We start from the raw sequence: 24,719 nt of genomic DNA on the forward strand, positions 1-24,719 counted from the left end.
CTCTATGTAGCCCTGAGTATCTTGGAACTCTCTATGTAGACCAGGCTGGATTTGAACTCACAGAGATCCACCTACCTCTCTGCCTCACAAATGCTGGGTTAAAAGACCTTCATCACAACCACCCCCAAAATGAAATGTATATGTGTTGATAGTAATATCCACAAAGAAGGAGAGAAGGGACATTTTCTGTGACTACAGGTTAAATGAACTAGATGAAACACACCTGCTGCACAAGAGAAGGGCAGGTATGGTGAGCCCTACAAATGGCAGCATGGCACACCAGTGCAGATATGAGCCGTGAGTAGGTGATGTAGGAGGAGCCTGTGGAGCTGTCTTCTCATCATCTCTAAACTCCCTATGTAATAGGGATAAAATTGGACATCTGAAAGTCAGAATGCACAAGAATTCTAGAGGTATGGGGAGTGAGGTACCCTGAGACATGACTAAGGAGAGGGGAAATGTATGTTCAGGGAAATGCAGGGTTTGCTGGGCACCCAGGACACCACCTCAAGTGAAGAGTCACAAATGCAAATTTAACATAGATAAAGGGTCCTTGGTGATTATCAGCTGGATGCTAACTGAGCTTGTGAACGTGTGTGTGTGTGTGTGTGTGTGTGTGTGTGTGTGTGTGTGTGTCCTCAGAGACTCATCTTACAAAACAGTGTGCATGGGGCAGGGGGCACTTTGGTGTTCTCAGATGGAAGGTTAATTTTAAGAGCCATAGGGAGAAGTTTCCAGCAGCTGGAGGCAGACACTGAAACTATGCCTTCACAATCAAAGGAGAATGTGGAGGCTACTGGCAGCTGAAAGGGGCAAGGGTTCTGCATGTTCCAAGGGACCACAGTCCCGCCAACATGTTGAGCTTGGGTTCTATTTTCTAGAGTGTGAAAAATAAATTGATGTTCTTAGTCACTGAGTTCCAGGTGTTTTACTATGTCAGTGCGATGAAATGCCTGTACATACTTCTTTAGTACTATAAATCCTAACCACAATTAAATATAAATCATTAAGCTTTACTCTGCAGCAGAGCTTCCGAAGGCTTATTTGACAATAAATTACTTTCTACTGGAATTCCTACAGAAATTACAAGTGTTTTTTCAAAACACCTTTTCATCAGCTACCTTGTTTATTTAGATTTTGTGCTACTTCTGAATATTAAAATACTTCAGGCTTCCTTATTTTCAGCTTCCATTATTAAGCACACCATGAATCATCAAATAATTCCTTTGAAGCATACTTCAATTGTTTTCTTAAGGAAGTATTACCTTGTCATATTTCCTACTTATGATAAGGTGCAAGAAGTCTAGGAAGCTATGCCACTGATCTTTAGAAAATCTACATGTAGTGATTCCCAGCTCATGAGGAGGGAGGAGAAATGACTTTGATGGTGTTTGAGCTACTTTCTTGTCCTTCTGTTCCTTAAGCCTCCAAGTAGAAATCTTTCTCAATCTGAGTGGCAGCATTTGGATTTGGAATAGAGGCTGTCACCCTGGATGTTCAGCAGTCCCTCTTGGTCTTTCATTCTGTCATGATGCAGTGGCTTTAGTGAGTTAACAGTTACCAGTCACTGAGCACAAAGTCCGTCAGTCACAGCATCACCTTAATTTGCTGTGTTCTTTGTGGGCTTCTTGCAGTAAGAAACCCTGTGATTTTTCCCATTGAAAACCAGAAAGGCATAGGAGTTGACTAATTTATGTAAAAAACACCAGCTTAGCCTGCGAGTTCCAGCTGGAGAGGCAGATCCAAGTTGGTCTTCTTTTGACTGCCTGTACTTCAGAGAAACCGGTAATCACAGGAGACTCTACAGCAGCAGGCTTGGTTGTTACATCTCAAACAGTAGACATATTTCCCCTCCTAATTGCACTGAATCTTAGGGTTTCAAATGCACTAACTTGAGTTCTTTCTCTTGAAGCAAACATGAGGCTTGCAAAAAGAGAACTTAAGCAATCTTTAAACACCAAATCAAATGTTGCAGCACTGCTTTGTTACGAAGCGCGTAAAGACAAAATGGAGACCACACTGATTAGTTTTCATCTACCCAAACAACGTGTGTGTGTGTGTGTGTGTGTGTGTGTGTGTGTGTGTGTGGTCTTTCAACAATCAACATGTTTAATGATCTCAGAAAAAAAAATGCCTTCGAGGATTTCTAACAGTAATCTTTTGCCTTCAGGTTTAGTATTACCACACCTTAAAGCAGAAATAAATTATCATTTTTACAATAAAAACTATTTAAATCTTACCTCCATGACCATATCTTCTGTGCCATGTGAACTCTAAAAAAAATAAGAAGGACAAATTTTATGTGGAGTAATTCTTTGAGTTGTGCTCTCGAACATGGTCAGAGAGTCTGAACTAGCAGAACATAGTCTTCATACCGAGGGTTAACAAGTCTTTACATCTGTGTGAATATTGTTTAATTATTTTTATATAATACAGTTGTAGCACTGATGTCCACAACCAATAGAATTAGTATGAATTTGGGAGACTAATAAACACTTTTATTTCATTTATAACAAGATGTCAATAACTGTATAAGATTTCTTCTTATGTACTATGTACACATCCCACATTACATATCCACATATGTGCATGCAGTCACTCTTGTGTCTATGCATACTTGCCATTGTCGTTAAATCCTTAAATATTAAGTGAGGCAGGGTTGAAAAAGGAGGAACAGGATGGGGACAGAAAGGGAAAAATCCCAGCACCTCTGTGTCTGAGCATTTGCTCAAGGCCTTTGCCCCTTCTTAGCTGTAAACCCTGATTTCTAGGGGACTCAGGAAGACCTGTCTTTATGCTAGGCTAGTGGTGCCTGGATTGCTCTTATCAAACTTTATTCTTAACCAAGGCATCTTTGGATCCATCCTCTATTCATAATTAACAAGAAGAGAGAAAGGGAAAATTTTGTTTTTCTCCGACACCCTTGGGGATGTAACTGTAGAACTGTCAACATGGTGTGTATGTTTGCAAGTGAGACAATTGTGACTGTTCTGTGAGAATCCCACACCAATACTCAAAGTTGTGATGTAATTGTCCCGAAGCTCCTTTCCCTATATTTCTAATACACTCTGACTCTGCTTTGTAAGCAGAAATTACTTTTTTGCTTCAAAACCAAAGATTTGTTTATACTTGAGTTTAGGTCCCTGAAAGATGGAGGGAAGGCCCCAGCTGCTTCAGGCAAAGCATGGTTCTGTGCTTCATCTATCCCACTGGTGACATTAATGAAATTTTTTTCACCAAATTCCAAAATTGGTGTGATAAAAATCACCATCTATTCAAAAAACATAATTTTTATTTCCTTAAAAATAAAGACTAACTGACCATACTGTGATCCCAGCACTCAGGAAGATGATAGTTCAAGGTCATCTTTGACTACCCAGTAAGTTTCAGGGCAGCCTGGGCAACAAGGGGCCCTGTATCAGACAAACAAGTGAACTAAGTAAATCATAAATGCAATAGAATAGTCTTGGGGTATATCCTTACAGAGACTGGTAGAGAGCAGTGTATCAAAGTATATCTTCAGATGAATAACAACTCAGTAAGTACTCACTGAGCAAAAGTCATTGAGATGGAGGTTTGAGGGGAGAAAAAGATTATTAGGAAACATACTACTGCCATTAGAAATATGTGACTATGCTTGTGGGAAATGTCTCTGAATTTTCATATTTCCTCTGAAAGAGAGAAACATGATCTTTGTGCTGAAAGCTCAAATTTGCTATGCTATTCTTTATATGCCTATAGCGTTCATAGAATATTTGACACTATTTTCCTAAAATTGAGTAAGCAAATGAAAGATTTATCAGATTCAGTGTTGTTCTGGATACTCATAATAGCTATGTATTTATGGTTTTTTAAGAAATCTTGTGAATCAATTATTAAACAGTTATATATACTTAATTTAATGCTAATTGACAAGTAAGTTGTATTAAAGACAAGAGGAAGACATTTAAAATGTTACTTTTTGAATTTCTTACTACACTTTCCTATTATTAAAGATAGTAAAGTTCATTCAATTGTAGGCAGCTGGGAGAAATGACACCTGTCTTTTTCACCACTACATAAATTAAGTTAAAATTGACCAGTCTGTGACATATTAGTGTTTATCTTTCAAGAGATACAAAGTTTCCAGGTTTATGAGCTTTTTGGCACAGAAGTTTACAAAATCTTCATTAAAAATAAAAAATACGCCGGGCGGTGGTGACGCATGTCTTTAATCCCAGCACTCGGGAGGCAGAGGCAGGCAGATCTCTGTGAGTTCGAGACCGACAGCCTCCAAAACAATACAGAGAAACCCTGTCTCATAAAAACTAAAAAATAAAATAAAGGTTAATCTTAGCATATAAAATGTATTTACTAATATGACCCGACCCAGATGTCAATAGAAGACATAAATTCTAATTTCACATGAAAGTGTTCATGATAAAAACACATAATAATTATATTCACATAATTTATGGAGACTAGACATAGGCTTGTTCTTACCTCCTAGACAGGATATGACGGAGATTAGCAGGAGATGGCTGACCAGCAATGGCATTTTCATCTTCGGTTAAGTAGATGGTTCAGTTTTCAAAAACAAGGAAAGCTTTATGGCAGTTGAATACTATGAAACACCTGCATCAAGAAAAGACAAGGAAATAAGTTAGAAGGAAAAAAACTAAGAAACGCAATGGAAGCCGGGCATTGGTGGCGCATGCCTTTAATCCTAGCACTTGGGAGGTAGAGGCAGGCAGATCTCTGTGAGTTCGAGGCCAGCCTGGTCTCCAGAGTGAGTTCCAAAACAGCCTCCAATGCAATAGAGAGAAACCCTCTCTCAAAAAAACAAACAGACAAAAAACAAACAAACAAAAGAAATGTAATGGAAATGAGAAAAATGGGGTAGACAGAAGGAGTAAAGAGGAGGGAATTGGGAGAAATAGAGGAGAGGAGAGGACAAGAAAGAAGGAAAAATATCCAACTTTTGTTTCATTTTCTGTTTTTAATATATTTAATACAATGAGAGGACTCCCCAGGTCCCTACCCTTCCAGAATGCACATGCTTATCAGAACTGGATAATCTGATGGTGGGTGACCTGGTTTTTTTGCTTATTCAACACAAAATACTACAATCATCTGTTGAAACTGCTATATTGTCAACACTTTAGTATAGATTATTTTAATGAATTAAATTTAGGCGAAGCACAGAGAAAAAGATTAATTAACATAACATTACTGTGAGGCCTGGGCTCCATCCTTGAGGCCACAGAAGAAAGTTAACCTTTGTGAGAGCTTTAGAGGATGGCATAACAGGGTGGCCTTTGGTGTTTGGTAAAAACAAAACAAACAAAAAATTTACCAGAAATGTCCAACACCTCTGTCTGTCTGTCTGTCTGTCTGTCTGTTTAAGCAGGGTCTTGCTGCACAGCTCAGACAAGACTGAATATAACAACCCTCTTGCTTTTCTGTTCTTTTAGTTACTCATTAATTTTTTTTCTTATTGCAGAATATTTCCAGACATATCTGTCAGCAAGCATCAAGATAGGTTTCATGTGTTCAAATCTTTAAAAGTTTGGGAGCCCCCTTTAAAATCAAGGAGAAAAGTTTCAAAACTAAGCTACAGAATTATGTAGCAATCTAGTTAAAATACCTTGCTTTGCTAAATTTTCCAAAAACCAATGACCATATATTTACACTGCTAAATTTCATCCAAGATTTCACAAAGAGCCTTGTGGTAGTGTGGGACACATAACTTATGTTTTGTTTTCTTTGCATAAGCAACAGATATAAAAAATCAAAAGCAAAGTAGAAGTGCTTGCTATTAAGAAAGTCTCTGGTCCATGGCAAACAGACAGGTACAGGAGTCCATGTAATGAGTTTTATTGAAGTTTGCATGATATTCACTTGAGAGAAGAAGGTTATCTTAAAGAAAGCACTGTAAACAGCACTGTGGCAAAGTAAGTGAAACAGGAAGGTGGTGATACTGTAGCCCAAGATGTAAGATTTGCTAACCATAATTCAATCATTTTTATGAAACTCTTGGAAAAACAATGTATCATAGAGTGTTACAGAGATATCCAGTGAATAGAAATTTCAAGTTGAGAGAATATGTTTCCAAAGATTTACAAATAGTGATACTGGATGTTAGACAAGAGGAAAGGCAATAAGGGGCCATCTTAAGTCAACACCTCCAGACTCATTTGAGACACATTCATGTTTCTCTCTGTTACTTTATTACACATAGCCTGATCATCCATGGCATGTAAGATTCATCTCCTGTAGCAGTAGATGCCTCCTGTGTCAAAGATTCCCTTGGAGACACATGAATCCCTATAAGTTGACAGTATATTCTGACACACATTGACTTGTGTATGGTCACTAAGCTCCTGACAAGTGTCTTGGTTAATGGCTGATCATGTCACTTGGAAGGGAACAACAGTCACTTCCTTTAGTCAGACAAGTGTAAAGTCTGCCTTCTGCAAGGAGAAAACCCTGCTTTACAACCTAAAGAAGAGCACCCTAATGTCAGAAGACATATGATGTCCATGGAGACTTGATTTAAAAAATTGGAAGGAAAAAAAAGACAGAAAGAAAATGAGAGGAATAACTATGATGAAATATGCACTAGACTTCTAAGATCTCTTAACCCACATGGTTGCTAGCAGACTCTGTTAATCCTGTTCTCTGAGTTCACCCAAAAAGCCTAACCTTCCTCCTTTTCCTTCCACAATGAAGCTTCCCACCAAGCAATAGGCCCTGGACTCCAGTGTTGAGCGTGACACTTACTAACTTCTCAGAAAGCTTAGCTTTTCTCTCCTTCCCCGTTTCATCTCCTTCAGCCAGGAAACTACCAAGATGTGTGAATTGCCTGCCCTGTTGTTTTCTCTAATTCCCCAATAATGTTTCTGAATGTGTTTACAATGTTAAGTTTTAATTGTCAGTTTCAAACACAATCTAATGTAACCTGAGAAGAGTTTCAATGAGAGACTGTCTAGATGAGGCTGGCTTGTGGGCATTGTCTTGATTGTCTTGATTGCATTATCTGAAGTGGGAAATCCTGTTGACCATTTGCAGAACTCTCATCTGGGTTTGGGTCCTGGATTATACAAATGCAGAGAGGAGAATGAATAGAGAGGTGCAGGTGCACATTCATTTCTCTCTGCTCTTGACTAGGGATGTGATATGAATAGCTACTTGAAGTTCTTGCTGTCTTGACTTCCCCACTGTGGTGGAATATCATCTGGAATTGTGAGCTAAAATGCATGCCTTATCCTCTAAGGTTTCTGTCTGTGTACATGAATGTGCTGGTATGTGTATTTTATCAGAGCAAAAGAAAGAAAACTAATATGTCTTTTGAGGCACAAGAATTTGGAATCACTGGCTTTTTGACGACAATAATGTGATAGTGAAATTCCTACTGCCTGTTTCCAATACTTACATAAACAAAATACAATAATATTTTTTGCTTTTTGTGAAAGCACATTCAAGGGAGATATGTGAGGCATACAAATCCAAAATAAACAGAGATGCCAATGAAGATTTCACCTACATCATAATTTGTATTTCAAACACAAACTATTGTGTATATATTCACTTAAAGCATCTAAGTATTGAAATAATAATACAATCTCCCTTAAAATATGCCTGGTACAGTTACAAATTTAAAATTCATGGGTTTTTTGTTTTGTTTTGTTTTGTTTTGAGACAGGATTTCTCTGTATTGTTTTGGAGGCTGTCCTGGAACTCGCTCTGTAGACCAGACTGGTCTTGAACTCACAGAGATCCACCTGCCTCTGCCTCCCAAGTGCTGGGATTAAAGGTGTGTGCCACCAACACCCAGCTAAAATTCATGTTTTTACTTTGACAGAAAACCTATTAAAAGACAAGAATCTGAAGTTCATACTATGCTAAATGTACTTTAAAAAAAACAACAAAGGCATATTATATATAGAAAAAAATCAAGTTCCCCTCTAGTTTACTGTTAGATTCTTTTATCAAGACCAAGAACCTACAAAGGGAATCTGGGATTCCTTGTGACAAAAGAATAGTGGGATTCTCATGTGAGACTTCATGACTGAGAGCACTAGTTTCTCTTCCAGAGGATTTGGGTTCTGTTCCCAGAAGCTCACAACTATCTGTAACTCTAATCCAGGAGATGTAACATCCTCTCCTGGTCTCCATGAACACTGCACACATTTGGAGCACAGACACGAGCAGGCAAAACAAGCCACACACATAAATTCAAAGTAAGTAAATTTTCAAAAAATTTTAAAATAAAACAAGGTATAAAGTGATGATTAAAATAGACCGAGAAAGCAATTTTGAAAGAAAAATACTGATGCCTGCAGTGCTCAACAGAGAACTATACATTAGCCAAAAGAGTAAATACAGAATCAATATTTAAATAAAAATAGAGAAACTCATTTATTCCTATCAGTGTGGGCTTTGAGAAAGTTTTTATTGTCTTTATTCTCACAAATCCTAATTATTTGAAAAGGATAAAAATATTTTTCTTTTAGTATATGATTATATTACAATGCATAAATTACTTAATTTTAGAAAATATGAATTGAATGCTTGGGTTAAAGGGAAACAGTGATAATGAGTCATTATAGGCAGGCAATATTTAAAATATCTCTGCTAGAAAATTAAGATAATTTTCAGTTATAAAACTTAATTTATCAGTGATTTCTGGGAAGGCAAGAAATATATGCATAGAATATTTGTATTAAATCTAGGATATTTAAATTTACTTCTTTAAAAAACCTACTATAATGGAGTAATTTTACTTCAGTATACAAAAATAATGAATAAGAATGAAAATTTTTTTCAGGAGGAAAAGGAAGAATCAGTTAAATGTGCTAAAGAAAAATTATCAGATTTGTTTTATCTAAGTGATGCATAATAACAATAGTATCATATATATACATATATATAAATGAAAATCACTTATATTGACTGGTTTTGTCAATCTAAGTTTAGAAACATAATAAAATGAGTGTTTTTGGCTTCAAACCTTCCCATTGGGCTTTGTATATTTAGTATGAGTTCCTTGGCAAGAAGAAAGTAAAAAAAAAAAAAACAGAAACAGATAATCTCTGAGATAAGCATTCTCAAAGGTTAACTTAGCTAAAACCTGTGCAAAGCAAACCATACAGCATGTGTGGCTCAATACCAACAGTACATGCTCCATTTTAACACAGCTCTAAAAATTTCACATACAGTGTTACAATGTGAGTAGGGCAATAGGGTTCACAATCATTCAGAGTGGAGGGCAGGGGGAGTTGCTACAGTTTCTAGTCTTGAGTGAGAAAGCAGCAGTGCTTGGCAAAGAGACAAAGTTGGCAAACAGAGGGCAAGAAGGCAGAGAGCCCTCTGTGAACTCATCCTTGAAGTCCTTTATGTTGATGGCTTGTGAAAGGAAGGAGTGTCACACTTGCCCATCAGCTCTACAGGTAGTCTGTGAAAGCGAGCAAGTACAGATTGAGCTATACCCACACAGAGCAAGGGCTCTAGAAAGCTAAATAAAACCAAAAACCCAATTTCTAGGTCTACATAGTTATTTACCACTTCCTTCTCCGAGATCAAAGCACCAGGGAAGACACCGAAGATGGAGACAGGCAGGGAATTGAGACAGGTCTTACCTCTTCCCCTGTCCCCCAACTATTGTCAGCTTGTCACATTGGGATACTCATGCAACCTCGGGCCTCACTTTCTTCAGATGTTAAATATGGAATCAAGAACTACTCCAAGCGCTGTGTGAGACTGTTGCTGTGAAATACTTGAAAAATTACTTGATGCATAATAGTTTGTATTCTCCTAGTGCTAGGTGCCCAGCTAGACAGGAGGAGGATTAGGAAACAGGGCTAGAGCCCTTCATCATAATCAGCAGACAGTGTACCGTAAGGTTTAGAACTGCAGGACTCTAATTACTGGTCTGAGGAGTGGGACCTAAGTGAAATCTCTGGCCTTTGGTGGAGATGTCACACCCCTGACTGTCTGGAAATGAGAAAGGAGCCAGCTCCCACAGCAAACACGGGCAGGGTCTGAAGCAAGTAAGGAGCTAGGATTAGACGTATAGAAAGTGACTCCTTCAAGAGCCTACAAAAACTGGGGAGAGAGTGGGAGAAGATGGACACGACATGTGATCACTCCTCTGATGCAGCATGCAGCGATGCATGGTCACTTTGCTGAAGGGCTGGAGTGTTGGGGAGGATGCTTACAAAATGACTAATCTCAATTAAAAATGACCTCAGTATCAATTCAGTCCCTACCGTAAGTCTCATAAAAGGCACTAACTTAAGAAGAGAAGCGGTATTCCTTTGTGGGAAACCCTCCTTTCAGGAGTTCTTTCCTGTTTTTCTTTAACAAATCTATATTAGCTCTACTGGCTCCTTGCACACTTTCTTCCTGTGAGACAAAGAATTTGAAAGCCTCTGGCTGTTATATGACCCCAAGACAGTCTGCTAAAGGGGTTCAAGATTCTATTTAGGTATAAAATGGGGATAAACACTCACCACCATGATCCAGCTGCTGTGTCCTGCTGTTCTGCCCAGGGGAGGTGGGGTCCAACCACCGGATTAAGAAAGCCAGAGAGCGCCACCCCTTCCCCTCAGTTTTTAAGGGGTCAAGTATGCAGACAAGACCACACTCTAGGGTTTGCTGCCCTGAAGATCATTAGCTAAACAGATGGAAATCCCACAACACCTGGCTCTCAGGAAGTGGTTTTGTTGCCTGCTGGACATCTGACACATTAGTTTACCAAGTTCAAGTACGCCAAGGACAGAGAAAAGACTAGATACTCTCAAAGAATCCACATCAGTAGGTCTCTAGGGGATAACTCAATCAATCGGGTTTAAGGAGTCTGAAATCTTACAAGATTCCTGTATAGCAAGAAACTTTCCAAGAAAGGGCAAGACACTACCGCCTTTTATGAAGGTAAAACTGTACCAGAATCCATCTTAACAACCCAAACAAGCTATGCTTAGATACCCATCTTCAATAGATCAACTAAAGGCACAGGCAGTTGTGAAAATTGTAGAGTGGAGATTTATGCCACATGGCCACATTGGGAAGAGGAACAAAGAGATCCAGTGTTGTTATTTTGCTTAAGATTAGAAATTAGAAATTAGAAAGGGAGCAACGAGCGCGAGCACGGAACTGGGACCAGCACGATGGATGGAGCAAAACAAGTCAAGGAGAGCACGAGCCATAGAGAGGACATCAATCATAGTTTGTTATAGTGGCAGGAGAGCGAGAGGGGGAGGAGAGAAGAATGTGGAGAGAGTGGAGAAAGAAGAAGAGTGAGATAGGAGAGCATAAGTGGGCAGGGGTCTGTCTTTTAAAGGGGTCCTTTGCACCTGTGTGTATACTAGTTCTCATGGAACTCTGGGCTGACCCGAGTGCTGCCTGAATACATTCTGTCAGGTAACAGGGCAGACCAGCTAATGCCTGAACCTTTCATCTAGTGAAAAGGTCCCGACCTTTGCCATGTATGTTGTTGTTAGGTGGTACTTAGAGACTCACAGTTAAACAAAACTAAACAATCTTCAACGCTGTGGTCCCATTCAGGATTAGCCTGCCATCGTCCCAATCCCAGTGTCTTTTACAAGGTAGTCTCAGCCACTTTCTTCTCCTAGCTTTAGTGTCTTGGGGAAATTGCCATAACTTGGGGTTCATTGTCTCAATAGTTTAATGACTAAAAGAAGGATCACTGATGTATCACTGAAATGTCTCTATTCATGCCAGGGTGCTTATATAAGCAAACAAGTCCACCAGACACTTTGATAGGAGCCTCCCATCCCCAGCAAAGCTGTCCATTCTACACACATTAGAAAGAATATAAAACCTTCATAAAATTTAGATTTGCATCTCTGTTCTTTTGTTAATGGTCGACTCTTACCCTGGAGAAAGCCCTAAGAGCTTAACAAAAACTTCCTCACTTCACTATTATCTACAGTAAATGCTATGTGTTTCATCTAAATTCTTATGACAGAGATCAAAAGAACAGGTTGCCAAGGGTAGTATAGACAAGTTTCTAGTAACAATAGGTCCATGGACAGCAAACATGGCCTTAATACACTTTGTATTGCCCGTGTCTGATTTCATATAAACGAAGGACTGCATCCATAGTCCATACCTACATTCTAAGCACTTTACAAAGCTAAAATTTGATTTTAATTTTCTTAGATAATGACAGTTGCATAACCACAAACAATAAGAAATGTCTCTTATTGAGGCTTTGGGCTTTGTTAAGGATTACAGTGGCTTAGAAATGCACTCTTGAAGAGTCTCAATGTTTTACCAATATTTAAAGATTTTAGAAATGAAGTTACTTGAAGTCTACCTCTGCGTTTGAACATTAACATTCATCAGATCAAACTTTTGTCATTATTTGTGCCTCTCTGTGGTATACCATGTCTTTCTTCCTTCACTTTAAAGCTTTGCCACTTCAGTGTCAATAAATCATCAACTAGAAAGCATGTAATTCATCCCATTAGATAGGATCTTGCTGACTGCGAGTAAAAGCATCTTTGACATCTTGTCTATACATTTGTTTTTCTTAGTGATTTATTCTGTTGTGCTACCCATTGTTCTGTCATTTGTAACTCCCTGATTACAATCCCTCAGCAGCACAGTGAAGCTAATACTTGTAAGGAAAGTATTCTAAATGTTTCTCTCCAGAGGACACACCACAGGATGCATCAGGGTATTCTCCACAGCCTGCAAGGGCTTCACAGTGCTGGAAAACAAAACAGCAGAAGGAAGTCATCATCTCTGACTCAGATTGCCAGTTACAGGGGCAGCCTCATTTCTATCAGCAACTGAAGGAAGCAGACTGACACGAAGCAGGAACCAGGGTTTGCTTCCTTTCCAAAAGGCCACACTGTGCTGGCTACCTTCAAGAATTCCCTGGCTTTTGGGGCACCACGGTTTCTCATTCTCAGAGATGAATTCTGGTGCCAGTCACTGCACTGGTTACTGCTTCAGATCTTCTCAGCCTCTAGATGTCCTCAGGTACACAAGGGTAAAAAACCTACTTACCACCTTATTTTGTTCAAAGAAATTAGGAAATGGAAATGGTACAAGGAGATTGATTTATATGTGGTTTGGTCAAAGGAGAGGTGGGGGCCATCATACAGTTTATGAAAAGCTATAAGACAAAGACTAGACTGTACATAAATTGAACTGAGAGACAGACCAACCAGTGTTTCCCTTAGCGGAAAGGCACTTGAGCCCTAGCTGGCCTCCAATTTCCAGGATGGAGACAATTTTTCACTCAAGTTTAGGTGGAGGAAAATGGGGATCTCAAATATCCCAACATTTAGAAAGAGAAAAAAATTCTCACCTATTTGGTGTCTAGCAGAGTTCTTTGTTTTTCCCATCATTCTTTTGATAAGTTTAAAGCTGTAGCCCTTTGTATCTTTTCTTTGGAGGTCAGATTCAAGCTCCAGATATCTACTTTCTTGAATGCCAGTATCACAAAAACATTGGCAATATTAGAAGGACTGGGACACATAAGTGTAGCCTGGGAGCACAGTGGCACTTTGGCACAATATCAAAGAAGCCAGTGACAGCAACATTGAATGTATATCAGACTAAGAGTTTTATGGCACACACGATAGGCAAATTTGAGAGAGGGTATGTCTAAATAAATGACCCACAAAGAATTGCAAACCTCCAATGCCTGTCTAATAATAGACCAGAAATTTCTGGGTTTTTTTTATACAGAGTTTCTCTATGTAGCCTTGGCTGTCCTGGAACTGGCTTTGTAGACCAGGCTGGCCTCGAACTTACAGAGATCTGCCTGCCTCTGCCTCTAAAGTGCTGGCATGAAAGGTGAGCTTCACCACTGCCCAGCTCCAGAAATGCCTCCTGAATAGCTTGTTTCTGTTGCTATTACCACACATACATCACTGATCCAAATCCTTATCCCAGAAAAATGGAAATTAGAAGTCCTAGTAAGTATTCTCTGGGTATACATGTGTCTATAACACAATAAACAAAAATTAATTCAAAATTAATGATTTTTCATGATCTATGTTGTTTCTGAGAACACTTGCTTATGTAGCACTATGTGATGTCATCACAGGCTTTATTCTAGACAGAACAGGTGAACTTGGGACTCACAACAACAATGTCCTATAAATGCTCACTTCATATTTCAGGCTAGTACCTTATGAACTACCATTTCATGTTTGAGGCTAATATTTATGGACTGACTGGAGCCCACACTCACCTCAAGCAGAGGCCAGGGGGTGGGCAGGGGCTAAGACTGAGGTGTGGCCAGACTCAGGGTAGTCCTTTCTGGCAGGGCGGGTCCACTCTAGGTTTGGAGGAGGCCCAGAAAGATGCATGCATGGGGATGTTGGGCTCATAGCAACAGTTAATGAAAAATATATTTAAAACATTTGCTTATCAACATTTCTTACCATGTAGCAAGTTATAATGCCTTTGGATTGTACTGTTGACAGAAAACTTGATTTTTAAAATTGCTGTATAGACTTGAATTTCATTTCAAAATGTGTAAAATGAGTCCAGTACATCTCTCTTATGAGCACAGAAACCATGTATCTACTCTAACAAAACTGTTACCCATTTGGACTCCCATGATGTCATAGGTCATATGCTACCTTTCCAAGCTAAACCTACCTCAGCAATCCCTCATGAATTAGCACAAAAGGTCTCCATGATTAAACTTCTCATAGCACCTAGTTGAGCCAAGCAGCAAAGCAGAGTGAACACCAAGCACTAATCCAAATTCTCACTTTTCAGAGGTATTCCAGAAACACTGTCACTTATAGGATGAGTTACATTGAAACTCAAGTAGAAAGATCAGTGAAGAAATTCCTCACATAATATATACATATATGTATATATGTGTGTGTATGTATACATATATATATAAACTTATAGTTGAAAACTAAAATGTAAAACAAAGAAAGTAGCACTGCAATAGATGAACACCAAGTCATACATAAAGGCAGGGCTAACAGAAACACAGCTGACTTATCAACAGAAACTTCAAAGACAAGAAAAGTTTGAAATTATGTATTTTAAGATTTGAACAACCACAGATGTCATCCCAGGCTACTACATGGTGAAAAGCTATCAAGAAGAGATTTTTAAAATACTGGTATTCAATTAAAATGAATATACAATATGCATAAACCTATGGGATACAATAAAAATAGTTCTAAGAGGAAAATCTGTAGTTTTATGTGCCTACATTAGGGTTTCAGACAGATTTCAAATAAATAACATTGTCCCTTATAGTCCTGGGAAAAGAAAAAGAAGCCAAATCTCAAATCCTCATATTGGAAGGAATAGTTAAGAATAGGACATAGACTAATGAAATAAGAATTTTAAAAGTACAAAGAATCAACAAAACAAAGAGTTAGTGCCTTGATAGGCTAGATGAAATTGAAACAGTAATAAAACCTACCCCATCTAGGTCCATGCCCAGAAAAATCATTGCTGAATTCCACTAGGCCCCCGATGGATACCAGTTTTTCTCAAACTGTTCTATAAGATAGTAGAAAGGAACACTCCTTCACTGCTGGAAGGAGTGCCAATTCTTACAGCCAGTTTGGAAATCAGTATGGAGATTCCTCAGGAAAATGAGAATTAGTCTACCACAAGATCCAGCAATTCTACTTTTACGAAAGATGTCTGTTCCACTATGTTTACAGCAGCATTATTTGTAATAGCCAGAACCTGGAAGCAACCTAGATGCCCCTCAACTGAAGAGTGGATAGAGAAAATGTGGTACATTTATACAATGGAGTACTACTCAGCAGAAAAAAACCAATGGAATATTGAAATTTGCAGGCAAATAGATGGGACTAGAAGAAACTATCCTGAGTGAGGTAACTCAGTCACAAACAGACAAACATGGTATACACTCACTTATATATAGATTTTAGACATAGAGCAAAGGATCACTAGCCTACAATCTACACTGCCAGAGAAGCTCGGAAGCTAGGAGGACCTAAGAGAGACATACATGGTCCCCTGGAGAAGGAGAAAGGGACAAGATCTCCTGTGCAAATAGAGAACATGGGAGAAGAGGAGAGGGAGTTAGGAGAAAGAGAAGGGGAGAAGAGGAGGGGAGGGGCTACCTTAAATGCCCTTCTCTGTTATGAGATTGATGACTACTTTATATGTCTTCCTAGAACCTTCACTCAGCAGCTGATAGAAGTAGAAGTGGACACCCACAGCTAAATAGTGAACTGAACTCCTGGAATCCAGTTGCAAAGAGGGAGGAGTGATGAGCCAAGGAGTCAAGACCAAGTTGATGAAACCCACAGAGACAGCTGACCTGAACAAGGGGAAGATTTTGGACCCCAGACTGATGGCTGAGAGACCAGCATGGGACATAGATGTCAGTGAGGAGACCTTAGCAATCTCTGGGGCCTCTGGTAGTAGATCAGTATTTATCCCTAGCATACGAATGGACTTTGGGAGCTCATTCCACATAGAGGAATACTCTCTCAATCTAAACATAGGGGAGGACCTAGGCCCTGCTCCAAAGGATATTACAGACTTTGAAGATTCCCCCCCATGGAAGGCCTCACCCTCCCTAGGGAGCAGAAAGGGGATGGGATAGGGAGTTAGTGGGGGGCAGGGGAGGAGAGAAGGGAGAAGGAATTGGGATTGACATGTAAAACAATCTTGTTTCTAATTTAAATAAAAATTGGGAAAAAAAGATAGGAGACAGGAGCTGTCCTGGATCCTCTGCATGAAGCCAGTATTACCCTCATTCCAAAAAGAGACAAAAGAACAATGAAAGGAAATTACAGCCCTGATGAACACAAATGCAAGATACTTGCAATTCAGATACAGGAACACATTAAAAAATCATTCTCATGATCAAGTTGGCTCTATTCTAGAGATATATGGATGGTTCAATATATACAAATTAATAAATCCAATACATAATATAGTGTGCTCAATGAAAGAAATCACAAGATTATCTCAACAGACGAAGAAAGACTTTAAACAAAATCCAACACTCCTTCATGATTAACCTATTGAAGAAACTGAGTTTCTAAGGACACACCTCAGAGAATAAAGGGCATCTGTGACAAATCTATTGTCAACATGATATAAATAGAGAAAAAAAACCCAGAGCATATCCACAAAATCAGGAAGAGAATGAGGCTCTCAGTACCACTCATTCAACATAGTACTGGAAGCCTTACCTAGTAAATTAAAGTAAAAGACATAAACAAACAATCAAAAAGATTTAAAGAAAGTACTCTAAGAGTCTTTATTGGCAGGTGATATGATTATGCCCATAATGACTTTGCCAGAATGCCCTTGGACCTAATAAACACCTCCAACAAACTAACACCTACAAAGTTAGCATCTAAAGATCAGTGACCTTCTATAATCCAGTAAGAAATATGCTGAGGAAGAAATCATTTCTAGGGTTGTCATTTAAGAAATCTGACCCATATCTAGACAGTTGTTTCTGAGCTGTGATGATGCCACCATCCGAGCTCTGTTCTGGATTAACATCTTCCAAGTAAATTAGTCAAAACAATTCATTGCACCATTTGTAAGCATTTAGTGACTAACAATCATTTATAGAAGATTTACATATACTTCCATGTAATGACAAGCTGCTTAATCAACATCAGTGATTCTTATTTGCACTGATACACACAAAAAATCTATTAATAAGTTCTTCTGTCGCTGTTTTACAAATAAAAGAATATTTTTAGGGATACAGACACACAGAAAGACATGCTCCTGCATCTCTTCTCTGGTCTCAAGGATCAGACTTGTTATACAGTCTACTTCTAAGAAAGATGACAAAGGACTGATTACAGTTAAACACTATTGTAGGTGAGAGAAACCATCACCTTCTACTGGGAGCCTTTTGAAAATCCAAGAAATCAATATGAAACTCTCCTGGTGTTGCTGAGGTCTCTTCATCTTTACTAGGTGCCAGCTACCAAGTCTGTGAACAAGGTATGAATTCCATTTTCAGAAACATACTGTTAGGATTAGCAAAATTGAAATCAGGAAGTGAGTGACAGGTTCTGGAAATGAAATTAGTTTGGGATTTTAAAAATTCTAATCCTTTACAGAGGGCGTAGTACACATTTAAATGCTAAGCTGATTAATCAGCTTCGTGTGAATCTTATACTTCTCCAGTCAACTATTGAATTATTAAATACAATTTTAATGCAGTACACTGTGAATGCTCTTTAGCCTCCCTGTGACTCTGTTAAGCTATCTTTAAGGATTATGACTTTGGTTTAACCTTTAATGCAGTATCATTACTGTAATGTGAGCAGCTTGTTATAATCAGATGTGTTTAGTAAAAATGTCCTGAGTAAAGAATACAGTGCCACCCAAAGAAAGCATTTCTTTTCTGGATGTAACTGTAAGTAGCATCTGTTTTTGCTTGTTTGTTTGGTTTTTGCCAGAATAGGATGTAGTAGAGCTATGAATACGATGGTCTTCAGGTGGCAGGTGCCCACTCGGAACTAACCTGCTACCAGACTGTGTGAGGCATATGGGGAAAGAGAAGCAACATTCAAGTATCGCGATGAATGGAAGACAGTTTGAAATTACTGAGTCAGGGGTGACTGAGGAAAACATCTGCAGGATTTTTCCCCCTTTGCTACCTCTCTCTCTCTCTCCCCTTCCTTCCTTCCTTCCTTCCTTTCTTTCTTTCTTCCTTTCTCTTCCTTTCTTCCTTCCTTCCTTCCTTTCTTTCTTCCTTTCTTTCTTTATTCCTTCCTTCCTTTGTGATTTTTTTAAATTTAAATTAGAAACAAGGTTGTTTTACATGTCAATCCCAGTTCCCTCTCCGCTGCCCCCCCCCACTAGTCCCCATCCCATCTCCTTTCTGCTCCCAAGAGCGGGTGAGGCTTTCCATGGGGGAATCTTCAAAGTTTGTCATATCATATGGAGCAGGGCCTGGTCCCTTACTCATGTGTCTAGGCTGACAGAGTATCCCTTTACGTGGAATGGGCTTCAAAAGTCCATTTGTATACTAGGGATAACTACTGATTCACTATCAGAGACCCCATACATTGCCCAGGCCTCCTAACTGACACCCATGTTCATTCATGGGGTCTGGATCAGTCCTATGCTGGTTCCCCAGCTATCAGTCTGGGGTCCATGAAATCCTCCTTGTTCAGGTCAGCTGTTTCTGTGGGTCTTTTCAGCCTAGTCTTGACTCCTTTGCTCCTCATCCTTCCTCTCTGCAACTGGATTACAAAGTTCGGCTCAGTATTTAGCTGTGGGTGTCTGCTTCTGCTTCCATCAGCTACTGGATGAAGGCTCTAGGATGGCATATGAGTTAGTCATCAGTCTTATTATCCGGGAAGAGCATTTATGGCAGCCTCTCCACTATTGCTTAGATTGTTATTTGGGGTCATACTTGTAGATCTCTGGACATTTTCCTGGTGTCAGAGTTCTCTTTAAACCTATAATGGCTCCCTCCATTATGGTATCTCCTTTCTTGCTCTTCTGTATTCTTCCCCCAACTCAATCTTCATGCTCCCTCTTGTCCTCCTCTTCCCTCCTCTTTTCCCCTTCTCTTTCTCCTAACTCCCTCTCCCCTCGCTCCATGTTCCCAATTAGCTCAGGAGATCTTGTCCCTTTCCTCTTTTCTGGGGGATCATGTAGGTTTCTCTTAGGGTCCCCTTTTTTTCCTAGCTTCTCTGGCACTGTGGATTATAATCTGGCTGATAGTCCTTTGTTCTGTGTCTAAAATCCATATATGAGTGAGTGTATACTATGTTTGTCTTTTTGTGACTAGGTTACCTTACTCAGGATGGTTTCTTTTAGTTCCACCCATTTGCTTGCAAATTCATCTGCAGGCTTTTTGATGATGTGGGTATTAATTGGGTGCTGATATGTCTGCATCTTACAGAATAGATCATTGCTCATGTTTCATATAATTAGATATGTGGTTAGTGACTCTTTTAAAACACATAATGCATACCAGGGGACTTAAACTCTAAGCATCCATTTGCAATACTTAACAGGAGACATTTTTCTTCACAAGAAAATAGAACCCATGTGCAATAAAGACTTTGCTAGATCCACACTTGCTCACTGCACATGCAGGAATGCAACTTTAGAGTGCTACCAGAAGTACAAAGCATTGCTTTTGTCCTACATTTTAGGAATGTTTGCATGTGTGGAAAAGAATGCAGACTAACATATCTCAAATCATCACCCACTGTGGATGGTATCCACCTTATCCATTTATTTAGCTTGAAATTTTAAAAATTTAAGAACCTAAAGAAAAACAGAGAGGGGAAAAATAAGCAAATCCAACAATATGACTTCTTGACTATTGGCAATTCCAAAACAAACAAACAAAAATAACAACAAAAAAAAAACAAACAAAAACACTCAGATTCAATCAAGGAAAGGACACACTAGCTTAACAAGCAGGACTTAACACTTTTGTCCATTATTTATGATTTTTTATTCCTAGTAATAGAAAAGCCTGAATTTACCTTATTGAAAATCATAAGAACCTTGATCAAGGTTTGGCATAGAATTGTTGCGAGGAAATAGAAACACAGATGAATACTAAATGAAGTGTACAGCTTGCTTTGTTTCAGTGTGATCTAGGAATGAGTACCAGGAAAAAAGTAATTGTAAACCCTCTGCTGTCTGGGTACAGGCAAGTGCATGGAGCCAGGCAATGAACAGGAATGCTAAAGTAATCAGGGGATGCCTACACACTGGACACACCAGAGAAAGGACACACACACACACACACACACACACACACACAGAGGCCTCAAACCATCAATTTCCTATCTCATATGATCCCAACATAATCTGCCTGTATTATTCAGAAATAGCCTGCATAGTAAGAGTCATGTAGATTGCCCCCAAACACATGTCAACTAACAGAGTTAGAGCCTGAATTCTAATATTGCAGATAGAGTCTTAACCTATAGACTTACTGTTTAGTTTTTATGAACATACAAGTTTGTGTTTGATATAGATGACATGAGAATATGTTTCTTAAGTAGTAATTCATGTATTTCTTGTAATTATGAATCAGTATTTGTCAAAGTATGGTAATAGATATTACCTGCTTATTAATAATACATGTCCCTCAGCAACACCCAAGAGTAATTAAGAGTTTCTGGGGAATACTCAAAATATCTGCATTTTAATCAAATGTCCAGGGGATATTTAGGCATCTCAGAGTTGTAAAATTGCTGTAGTATGCTAAGTTTAACGTTACCATTACAGAGGAAATATGTGGCTAGAACACTGTGTATAGATATGTTTTGAAGTCAATCTTTAGGCAGATGTACTCTAAAATCCATGACTATGCATCATATAATACCCTCACTCTTAAAATTAGTCTGCACAATGCACTTGTCCCTCAATTTGTATGAAAATTGAATAAACGCAATGCCTATGTCTAATTGACTTTTCCATATTGGAATGAAATGGACAGTTTGAGGCAATCATGGTGGCATACACCTTCTGGAGGCAGAGACAGATGAATGTCTTTGAGTTGGAGACAAGCATGGTCTACAGAGTGAGTTCTAGGATACCCAGCCTGCATAGAGAGATCCTGTCTCTACTAAAACTAAAGAAACAGAGAGGGGAAAGGGAGGGAGGAAGTGATGAATGGGAGAAAGGAAGGAAATGCATTGTTGCTGTGGGCTAATTCTTTTGTATACTGTAAATATGTATTGCTCTCGTTGTTAATAAAAAGCTTACTGGCCAATAGCTGGGCAGGAAGAGATTGGGCAAGACAGCCTGAGACAGATAGTAATCTATTGAGCCTTGGGCAGCAGATCAGTACCCATCCGGAGTATACACACGGACTTTGGACTCACTTCCAACAATGTGAGGTGCACGCTCACCCTGAACTCTTGGGGAAGGGTTTAGGCCCTGCCCTATATGAAATGACAGACTATGGACACCCCCATGGAGGGCCTCACCCTCCCTGGGGAAATGAGGGGATAATGGGGGGGGGGGGAATTAGGGGGAGGGCATGGGAGGAGGGGAGGGAAAGGGAGAGGGACCTGGAACTGACTTGTGAAGCAACCTTGTTTCTTATCTAAATTTAAATTTAAAAAAAATTTAAAAAGTAAAAAAAAAAAGAATGCTGGGAGGAGGAAGGGCAGAGTCAGAGGGTCACCAGCCAGAAGGAAAATGAGTCTTACACACAAAATGGGATAGAGGCAAAAGCCACGAGCTTCGGGTACCACACTGATTAATAGAAATGGGTTAAGTTGTAAGAGTTAGTTAGTAACAAGCCTGAGCTGTTGGCCAATCATTTATAATTTATATTAAGACTCTGAGTGGTTATTTGGGAGACGGCTACCAGGACAGTAAAACTCTGCCTACTCATTTTGATATGCTGCTTTGACTAATGCTTGAGATATTCTAACTTTTATATGGGGCTCTCTTGCTGAACTATAATGATCTGACTAAATGTGCTTTAACTTCCATTTTTACTCCAGTATACTTCAAACTGATCTGACATAGCTGGATGACTACAAAGACCCCCATGCTGAGATGCCAGCCCAGTAAATCAAATCTAATAACCCAAAGTGGGATTTAATAAGCCTTGACAGCAGAAACACTCCATGCCAGCCAGGCAGAATGATCCAAGTTTTTTTGCCTTTGTTCTCACAGACACACACATAAGGACAAAACCTGTGAAGACACACTGCCAGATGGAAGAGGTCACTCAACTCATACTACAAGCACTAATGACTTCCTAGTCTCATCAGTGTCTCTGAGCAGCTTTAGTCCTCAGTGGAGACACCCTTGTCTCGGAAAAGGCTTTGGTTCCTGCTGCCACACCTCCCATGAGACATCATTCTCAGCCTTTCTCTCTAGAGCCTGCACAGGCTTAGGATGTCAGTAGCTGTTCCAGGTGCGAGATCTTCACCACCAGCATCATCTTTATCCCCAGCATTTCCATCACTACCATCATCTTCATCCCCAACATCATTTTCACCCCCAGAAACTTCATGTCTAGCTGCTTATTTTTTTTTCTAACAACCAGACCAAGGTAACAGTGGAACTCTGCTCTTAGTGTGAAGCACTGTCTCTAAGACTAACAATGACATGCTGAGAACTGTACTGTGAGCATCCCCACTTTTCATACAAGAGGACTTATTCAGAAAGACTGAGTATAGTTCTTCATTATGGTGGTGATGCATGGACAACATAATACCCACTTGTTTAACTACTTCAAGCCAGTGGCATTAAGTACACTCAGACTGTGACGACCATACACAAGAGTTTTCCTCTTCTCCAAGACAGAAATGAGCACTTTTGTTGATATTAGAAATGCAATCATGTTTTCTCCCCTTCACTTGAGCACTAAGTAATTAAAATGAGCAGCATTGTTTTCTAACACCAAGGTCCTGCTGTCTACTACATACATTTTAATAATCTGCTCATTTATTTTGGGATTACAAGTCAGATACCTTTCCCTTCCAGAGGTGTGAAAAACCAAAATAGAAGTCAGGTTTCTCTGTTGCACACTCATTCTTGCTTGGAATTCCTTCGTGATAAGTATTGTTCTTTTTGATTAAGCATTCTCACTGTCTCACTTCAAGCCTCTGGTATCCAGAGGCATCAAAGTTTTTATCTGGCAGTGATGTAAAGGATTATTTGGTATATGTAGGCTATCTGGAGGTATGGAGGGATGAGGGGAAGGTCTGGAAAGATGGAAGCCCTATGCTTGGCCCCCCTTTCCTCACACTAGAGCCATTTAGCTTCCTCCACAACTTCCTGTTGTTTCTTCATTTTAAACTACTCATAGCAATCCCACCCCTGTTTTTCCTCTCCATTTCATGATTCAGAACAGAAGATGATGGAGACAGTGATCTCAAACATAGGCCTAGGTACTTCTCACCAATTCCTCCTCCACTATGAATTCATTAAATGGACAGATGGGTATGAATTTGCCAACACCAAGTTGCAATCTTACAGAGAATAATCGAGATAGGAACTCTCAAATTCTTTCCCTATGTTAAGTTAACATATTCTCAAAGGATCTCTTGCCAAGCCTCACAGAGCAAGCAACTGCTGCTTCAGGTCTGCACACCACAGCAAGGTAATGCTGGTAAACACAGAGGCATGAGCAGGGCTTTGTTCTGGCAATAGAGGCCCCCAGTGAACATTTTCTTTTTAGATGTTATTCACTTTCATGTATCTTTCAAATCCTTTGACTTTGTTTTGTTTGTACAGGGCCGCTCACCTTGTGAGACTCTGTTCTGTTTCTCAAAATGAAAAGATGTCTCCACAATCCTTTTACAAAGCTTTTGGCAGCTTTGCTGCCTTCACTATTAGGTAGGCAGTGTTATTTTGCAAGTACCTTCCGCACAGTCTGGAGAGAAGGCTCAGTACTAAAGAGCACTGTCTTTGCCCACTTTGCCCAGAGGACCTGGGTTCAGTTTCTAGCACCCACATGGCAGCTCACAATTATGTGTAACTCCAGTTCTAGGGGATCCAATTTACCCTTCTGGCCTCCATGGGCACCAGACATGTATGTAATGAACAGACATCCATGCTGGCCAACACCCGTACACATAAAACTTTTAAATTGGAAAATTAGAATTGAAAATCCTTTCTACTCTTTCCCCTGTTTTAACAAAAGAAATATGAAAATAATATCCACTAACAAACAAGAGAAACACAGGCAAATCTATTTCCTTGCTTTTGGTTTCTTAGCCACATTACTTACCAAGATTAATGTAATATAGAACAAGAAA

General features: G+C 39.4%; 1 protein-coding gene across 5 annotated transcripts in view; it reads right to left on the reverse strand.

Annotated features, from left to right (window-relative positions):
- Positions 1-24,719, reverse strand: part of Cntn1 (contactin 1) — a 267,254-nt gene that overhangs the window by 110,073 nt on the left and 132,462 nt on the right. For all 5 annotated transcript variants that reach the window (XM_005067129.3, XM_040753939.1, XM_005067128.3 and 2 more), the window contains exons 2-3: positions 4,483-4,614; positions 2,241-2,273 (exon numbers count right to left, since the gene is read on the reverse strand). In XM_005067129.3, coding sequence (XP_005067186.1) covers positions 2,241-2,273; positions 4,483-4,543 — 94 coding nt within the window. In that variant the 5' untranslated portion in view covers positions 4,544-4,614. The remainder of the gene's footprint in view (positions 1-2,240; positions 2,274-4,482; positions 4,615-24,719) is intronic.

The sequence above is a fragment of the Mesocricetus auratus genome, unplaced genomic scaffold, assembly GCF_017639785.1.
Source record: "Mesocricetus auratus isolate SY011 unplaced genomic scaffold, BCM_Maur_2.0 Super-Scaffold_100010, whole genome shotgun sequence".
NCBI classification, from domain to species: Eukaryota; Metazoa; Chordata; class Mammalia; order Rodentia; family Cricetidae; genus Mesocricetus; species Mesocricetus auratus.